The 8,726-nt window shown below is 35.8% G+C and overlaps 1 protein-coding gene across 1 annotated transcript; it reads left to right on the forward strand.

Moving 5' to 3' along the window:
* The first annotated feature begins 7,720 nt into the window (after nucleotides 1-7,720).
* LOC136025539 (uncharacterized) lies at nucleotides 7,721-8,323 on the forward strand. The gene has a single exon (XM_065701567.1). The coding sequence runs from the start codon at nucleotides 7,721-7,723 to the stop codon at nucleotides 8,321-8,323; it is 603 nt and encodes a 200-aa protein (XP_065557639.1).
* Nucleotides 8,324-8,726: the final 403 nt, after the last annotated feature.

Raw genomic sequence — 8,726 nt, forward strand, 5'->3', positions numbered from 1 at the left:
TTTACATGCGTTAAGGTTTTGGTGGTATATTTGTTGCAGTTAAATTAACCCGCTAGCTGAATGACCAGTTAATGCACGCCTTCATAGAAAAATAAAAAAAAACAAGTTTTTTTAACTGAAAGTAAGGAGCGACATTAAAACTTAAAACGCACAGAAATTACTTCGTATATGAAAGAGGCTGCTTCCTCATCAACGCCTCGCTCTTTACGCTAAAGTTTGACTCTTTCTCTCAATTCTTCTTTTTAAAACAGTAAAAAACTTTAGCGTAAAGAGCGGGGCGTTGATGAGGAAGCAGCCTCTTTCATATACGAAGTAATTTCTGTGCGTTTTAAGTTTTAATGTCGCTCCTTACTTTCAGTTAAAAAAACTTGTTTTTTTTATTTAATTTCTGAACGTTTTTGAATCAATGCATGTTTTGATTTTGGCTCTCCGCAGAGGAATAATCAAAACGAAATTTGCATTTTTTTTTTTTTTTGGCTTAATGGCTTTCTCATAATTTTGATCGAATGATTTTGAGAAAAAAAAGAGCGGGGGACGAAACCTAGTCGCCCCCCGATTTTTTGGTTAATTAAAAAGGCAACTAGAACTTTTAATTTTTTACGAATCTTTTTATTGGTAAAAGATTTACGTAACTTATAAATTAGCTTACGTAAAGAACTTTTGTATTCTCATGTTTTTATTACATATATGAGGGGATTCGCCCCATCGTCAGTACCTCGCTCTTTACACTAAAGCTTAAATTTTATCCCAATTCATTAAGAATGACCCCCTGAATCACAAAAGCCGTAGAATAAGTAGTTGAAATTACTGAAAATACTTTAGCGTAAAGAGCGAGGTATTAGAAGGAGGTGAGCCCCTCATATGGGTAATAATTTCTGTTTGTTTTAAGTTTTATTGCTGTTCCTTACTTCCAGCTGAAAAAGCTTTTTCACTTTTATTTTTTAATTGTTTTTTTTTTTAAATAATGCTAGTAGCCTATATCCTGCTCTCCCTTCATGGAAATTTTCTTCTCCCATTACAAATTCTCTAAGGAAAGTTCCCCCAGCATATCCCCCTCTTCTCAACCCCTCTCCCAAACTAAAAAAATCCTCCTGAAAACGCCTGTATACTTCCCAATAACCATTACTATATGTAAGCACAGGTCAAAGTTTGTAACTTGTTGCCCCTCCCCCGGGGACTTTGGGGGAGTAAGGCGTCCCCAAAGACATAGTTATAAGGTTTTTCGATTACGAGGAATAAAATGGCTATCTCAGAATTTTGATCCGTTGACTTTGGGAAAATAATTAGCGTGGGAGGGGGCCTAGGTGCCCTCCAATTTTTTTGGTCACTTAAAAAGGGCACTAGAACTTTTCATTTCCGTTAGAATGAGCCCTCTTGCAACATTCTAGGACAACTGGGTCGATACGATCACCCCTGGGAAAAAGAAAAAAAAAAACAAATAAACACGCATCCGTGATCTGCCTTCAGGCAAAAAATGCAAAATTCCACATTTTTGTAGATAGGAGCTCGAAACTTCTACAGTAGGGTTCTCTGATACGCTGAATCTGATGATGTGATTTTCGTTAAGATTCTATGACTTAGGGGGCGTTTCCCCCTATTTTCTAAAATAACTCAAATTTTCTCAGGCTCGTAACTTTTGATGGGTAAGACTAAACTTGATGAAACTTATATATTTAAACCAGCATTAAAATGCGATTCTTTTGATGTAGCTATTGGTATCAAAATTCCATTTTTTAGAGTTTTGGTTACTATTGAGCCGGGTCGCTCCTTACTACAGTTCGTTACCACGAACTGTTTGAAACTTGCGGTTTACAATTGATAATGCCTGGTAGGTAAACAAAGTAAATGAATCTGTAAATGTTTTTGATCAGACTGATGATAATTCACCGATCAGCATCAGTAAAAGCATCCATAATTTTAAATAGTGGTTACATACAAAAATGAGAAGACAATAAGGAATAGAAAAAAATCCTCATTATCTTCTCTTTTTAGTAAGAGTGACTGAGAGCTAACATTAAATAGTTTCCAATGATTGGGCGTTCTTAAATAATTTATTGTCAGTTTTAGGCTAAATTTGAAACTTTAAAATGAATGCATTCCTACACAACTTTTAGGTCTGGTCGGTGGCAATTCACTGGTCGGTAGCACATGATATGCATGAAAAGGGGTAAGGATGACTGATAAGCTGATAGACTGATAGATGACTGAAAGCTGATAAGGGATAAGAATGACTAACAACTGAAATTGTTGTTTCTATTGAACTTTGGTTCTAATATTAATAGTTCTTGGTTTAAAATACATTTTGCTTTAAAACCTTAAAGTAAAATGAAGGTTCGAACAGCTTTTTGATTAAGGTGATGACAATTCAGTGATCAGCAATAAAAAAGTTTATTATGATTAAATTGCTATCAACTAAAATATATTTTCCCGTTTATTATTGGTTAAAAATCATTCATCACTGGTCTTACAACTGTTTAGTCTTCAAAATTTTAAAATGTTTATAAATGTGAACTGCTTTTCGATGAGGCTAGTGACAACTTATCAGTCTAAAGCAACAAAAATTTTCTTAATAGTAAAGAATGACTAATATCTGAAATCATTGCTCTTATCAAATAAAGAAACAGTTTTTTTTTAACTTAAGAGTTGTGAGAAATAGTCAAACTTCAGCGTCAAGAGTGAGGCGCTGAAGACGGGACAGCCCCTTTCATATACGGAATAAATTCGCCTCGTCTTAAGTTTTAAGCTTACTCCTTACTTTCAGCTGGAAAAAAAAAACTGTTTTTTTTTATTCAATTTCTGAACATTTTTGAAATAATGCAGATTTTCGATTTGGCTCACCGCAATGAATTATTATAACTATTTAGCACATTAATTTTACTTTTTTAGCTAAGTGGCTATCTCAAAATTTTGATCGGGCGATTTTGAGAAAACAGGTGCGAGGGAGGGGTCTTAGTTTCCCCCAATGTTTTGGGCACTTAAAAAGGAGACTAGAACTCTTATGAATATTTTTATTAGTTATAAGTATACGCAGCTTACGAATTAACTTACGTAAAGAACTTCTACATTCGTATATTTTTATTACGCATATAAGGGGGTTTGCCCCTCGTCAATACCTGGCTCTTTACATCAAAGGTCAAATTTTCTTCATTCTTTAAGAATGGCCCAAAGTACATAGGGTTAAATCAGAATAAATAGCTCTTATGAAAATACTGAAAAAACTCAAATTTTTGATCGTGCGATTTTGAGAAAACAGGAGCGAGGGAGGGGTCTTAGTTTCCCCCAATGTTTTGGTCACTTAAAAAGGAGACTAGAACTCTTATGAGTGTTTTTATTAGTTATAAGTATACGCAGCTTACCAATTAACTTACGTAAAGAACTTCTACATTCGTATATTTTTATTACGCATATAAGGGGGTTTGCCCCTCGTCAACACCTGGCTCTTTACATCAAAGGTCAAATTTTCTTCATTCTTTAAGAATGGCCCAAATTACAAAGGGTTAAATCAGAATAAATAGCTCTTATGAAAATACTGAAAAAAAACTTTAGCGTAAAGAGCGAGGCATTGACGAGGGGGCGATCCCCCTCGCATACGTAATAGTTTCTGTTCATTTTAAGTTTTAATGTTGCTTCTTACTTTCAATTGAAATCCGGCACCTTCACGGAAAATTCCCCACGAGAAATTCCTCCATGGAAAGATCCTTCCACTTGATCTTTTCCCCTGACCTCCCCCCAGAAAAATCTACCCTGAAAACATCTGGGTACTTCCCAATAACCAATTCTATATGTAAGTAATGGGCAAAGTTCACAACTTGCAACACTTCCCCTGGGGTCTGTGGGGGATTAAGTCATCCTCAGAGACAGAGTTACTATTTTATTTTATTTTTACTACGATGAACAAAATGGCTATCTCAAAATTTTGATTGGGTAACGTTGGGGAAAATAGAAGCGTGGGAGGGGGCATAGATACCCTCCATTTTCGTGGTCCCTTAAACAGGGCACTACTACTTTTAAGATGGGAGAAATAATACCCTATTTACAAGAACCTTGGATGGTTACATATTTCAACGCCCTTTCGATGTCCCAGTGACCCACGATTGCCGGAGGAAAAAAATAGGATACGCCTGGTTTCAAGCTCATTCAAAATTCCGAAAAATCTTTTTCCTAATCAGTTTTATTGTTAAGATGAAAATAAATAGCATCTATCATTAAAAAATCAAATTTGTATTTGAATGAATATTTTTCCCATACACGGCAGTTTTTCAAACAAACAAAAAAATCTACTTGCAGAGGGGACTGCAAGGGGGAGTCATACTTTGGATGTGAAGGAAGATTTAGTTTTTGAGGAAGAATTAGTGACAGTACTAAAAGGATTACAAAATATTAAGGCCCCAGGTGCTGATACTGTGGTAAATGAGCTTCTTAAATATTGTGGCTCTGAGGTTAGAAATAAGTTACTGAAGATTATGAATATGATTTTTGAAATAGGGAAAATACCTAGCGGTTTTAGGAAAACCCTAATTAAACCTCTGTATAAGAAAGGTGATGAGAGTGAGTGTGGTAATATCGAGGCATTAGCCCGGTCTCTGTAGGCAGCAAATCACTTAGTAATATGATACTTTTTAGACTGAGAGATGCTGTAGATAAAATGATAATAGTAGAATAGTGCAATTTTAGATAGGGTACAGGGTGTGTCGACCAAATTTTCACTCTTAGATTACAATTGAGAGGTGCTTGAGTTATCAAATACCTCTTGTTATTTGTTTTATAGATTACGAGCAAGCGCTCGATTCTGTTAATAAGAGCTTTAGCGAAGGTCTTATCCTTGTATGGTATACCAGACAAATACATTAAAGTGATTAGTACTATGTACGGGAATAACACTCCTGTGGTTAAGATAGGAAATGAGGTTAGCAACTGGTTTCATATTAAATCAGGAGTTAAGTACGGTTATGTTCTATCCCCCTTTATATGGATTATTTTGATGGACTTTGTCTTAAGGACGACAGGATTTTTTGGGGAGTAGGGAGAGGGATCTTAGGAGGATTGGAAATGGATCAAATGCCTTTTAGCTCCTAAATAGTTGTGTTTCGGGTGTGTCCTTATGGATCGTTCTCTGGACCAAGACTCTACGATAACTCTTTCTATACGAAGTGCCCTGGTCTAAAACCAAAAAGTAAATATAATAAATAGTATATTATGCCAAAATCGTTATTCACTTAGGTAGTGCTAGTGCGCTGCCTATGATAGCCTTTTTCATGGATTTTTTTTTCATATCTTTTTTTCCAAACCGTAATTCCCAAAAACGTGGAACCAATTTTGGAATAGGTATGCCGTGAGTTGCAATGGAAGAACACGGAATCAAATGAGGAGGAAAAACTTTCCTGGACTTGGATTATGCTGAGATTTAAGCATACTAGAAAAAGTGAGCAAAACGAATGAGCTTATAGTTGTTTAGCGGGTTCAGGGTGCTAGAATAGTTCTGAAAATTAATGTTAAGAAAACTAAGTCGCTAAGGCCAGGATTAAGTGAAGATGAAAAGATGACGTTGGGTAACGAAAAGATCGATCAGATGGACAGCTTCACTTACCTTGGTTGTATTTTTAGTAAAGACAGTGGGAGCAATGAAGATGTTAAAAGTAGAATCGCCAAGGTTCAGGGTGTTTTTTCAAAGTTGAAAAAAGTCTGGGAGAATAGGAAGATAAGTCTGCAAACCAAAATTAGAATATTGGAAGTTACAGTGATGACAGTGGTCAAATATGGTTCTGGAGCATAGGTGCTCCGAAAAGCGGATGAAGATTTGCTAGATGTTTTCCAAAGAAATTGCCGACGGATCGTTCTGGATACCCGGCTGACTGATTGTATGTCAAACAGTAGGCTCTACGAAAAGTGCGGTTCAATCCCCCTTTCTAGGGCTATATTGAGAGAAAGGTTGAGATTGATTGGGTATGTTCTGCGGATGAGAGATAAGCGATTGCCGGAGATTGTCCTTTTCGGCCTTCCGTCAAGGGCTAAATGGAAAGCAGGTCGTCTGTGACTTGGGTAGTATGATGTTATAAAGAAAGATTCTAGGGAAATGGGAGCTTCCTGGGAGGTTGTAAAGAGGGAGGCTTTGAATAGATTGGGATGGAGGAGGAGGGTGCCTTGCTGTGTTGGCCTCAGGCGGCTTGGGGCTCTGATGAGTTGTTAGTAGTAGTACTAGTAGCTAATGGCTTATTTTATGACTAAAACGTGCAGGGTATAAATCATAGTAGTATATGCCCTTGTAGAACCGAGTAATGGAGATTGCAGTGACTCGAATGAATTTTACTTGCAGCTACAGGAACAAATATAGTAGAAATATATTATTTTTATTAGGAGAGTTCAATGCCCAAGTTGGTAGAAATAGGGATAGATGGTATCCTAGCCTAGGAAAACTTGGCTTCGGAAAAGAAATATAGTAATGGCTACTGATTGCTGCAATTTTGTAGGTATAACAATTTAGTTATAACCAATACAGTATTTGATCATAAAATGGCCTATAAAGTTAACATGGTTTTCTCATGATGGTACGACATCCTATATCATTTATTATTTATTGTAAACCGAAGATTGGCAGTATCGGTGCAAGATAATGATGATAATTGATACAGTTATTGATGATAAAAGTAAAGGCCAGCAATGCCTAGGATTAGCCTACAGCTGAAATTTAGGAAGGGTAGCTACCTTCTGGGAAGCTAACTCCAGAATGAGAATTTGAGAGAAACTTTCCAGGAACAGTTGATTACTAAACGGGAGAGTTTAAAATTTGACAATGTAGAAAATGGATTGAATAAATTTAGGAAAATAGCTTGTGAAGTCGCTGACGATGTCTTAAGGAAGAAAGTTAGAAACGCTGCTAAGAATACTAGTGAAGATGCTGTATGTTAATGTAGAGGAGTAGAGGCTAGTACAAGAATTATTTGAGTGATAGATCGTGTGAAAATAAGAGGAACGTAAAGAAAGTGCAGAAAGCATTAAAATTTGAGCTAAGGAAGTGTTAAGTGGAGGCTATGGATAAAATTTCTGAAGATCTGGAAGATGCACAGGCGGCATAATAGTAAAATGTTGTTCTGGGATGTTTTTGAATTTAGATGGAACAGTCAATTTGGACTTGTCCCAGTTAAAGATTGGAACGGGGCTACCATTAGTGATAAAGAAAGAGTTAAAGAGATATAGGCAGAACCAAAGAGTATGGATAACTTATAACAGTGGAAACTGGCACTAGTGTCAGCAAAAAACATCGGTGCCATCTAGCATTTGGCACCAGTTGCCATTTTTTCTAGTTTTGTATTCGTTTTTCTGTCAGGAACTGAGATCAAACACTTATTACTTCACCAATTTTATCGACTACACAAATTAAAATGAATTACTCCTATTATTACACTGAAAAAAATGATTAGTTTCGCCATATACTAGATAGCGTTGTTAGTTTTTTATTTGTCGAAACTAGTGCTATTTCTGTATCTTTTAAGTTATCTATACTCTTTTGGTTGAACATTTTGAGAATGTGTCAAAACATGATATAGTTATACGAAAAGATATAGAATAGAATAAAAGTTTATGACATCTTGGATGTGAAGGAATATTTATTTTGTGAGGAAGAATTAGTGACAGTGCTTAAAGGATTAAAAACTAATAAGGCCCCGGTGCTGATAGCGTGGTAAAAGAGCTTTTTAAATATGGTGGCTATGAAGTCAGAGATATGTTACTAAATATTGCGATTACAATTTTTGAAAAAGGGGAAGGACTTAGCGATTTTAGGAAAACTCTAATTAAACAACTGCATAAGAAAGGTGATAAGAGTGAGTTAAGTAATTATAGAGGCATTAGCTTGGTATATTTAGGAATTAATCTACTTAGTATGATGTTACTTTTTAGACATAGAGATGCTTTAGATAAAGTTTTAAGAGAAGAACACTGTTTTTCTAGGAAAAGGAGAGGATGCGTTGACCAAATTTTCACTCTTGGATTAATTATTGCAAACTGCCTGATTTACCAAACCCGTTTAGTCCTCGATTCTATAGATTATGAGCAAACGTTTTATATAGCTGATAGAAGAGGTTTAGCAAAGGTCCTATCCTTTTATGGTACACCAGATAAATACATTAAAGGGATTGGTGCTATGTACGAAAATAACATTGGGTCAGTTAAGGTAAAAAATGATGTTAATTGCTTGTTTCATTTTAAATCAGGAGTCAAGAATGGTTGCGTCTTATCCCCATTTTATATGGATCATTTTGACGGACTTTATCCTAAGGAGCACAGCAAAGGCAATAGGAGAAAACGAGAGCGATTGAGGAAGTAAAACTCTCTCCTAGGCTTAGGTTATGCTGATGATTTAAGCATCCTAGATCAAAATGATAACAAAATCAGTTAATTTTGAACTTTTGCGAGTTCAAGGTGCAAGAATAGGTTTGTAATTTATGTTAAGAAGACTAAGTCGCTAAGATTACGAATAAGTTTAGGTGAAGAAGGGATTTTGGTAACGAGAAGATCGATCACGTGAACAGCTTCACTTACCAAGGTAGTATTATTAGTAAAGACAGTGGGTGCAGTGAATATGTTAAAAGTAGAATAGCCATTGCCCAGGGTGTTTTTTCACAGCTGAAAAAAGTCTGGAAGAATATGAAAATAAGTCTGCGCATCAAGATTAGAATATTGGAAGCTACAAAAGTGACATTTTTCTGGTATATTTTTGAAGCGTGGGT

The sequence above is a fragment of the Artemia franciscana genome, chromosome 3, assembly GCF_032884065.1.
Source record: "Artemia franciscana chromosome 3, ASM3288406v1, whole genome shotgun sequence".
In the NCBI taxonomy this organism is placed as follows: Eukaryota; Metazoa; Arthropoda; class Branchiopoda; order Anostraca; family Artemiidae; genus Artemia; species Artemia franciscana.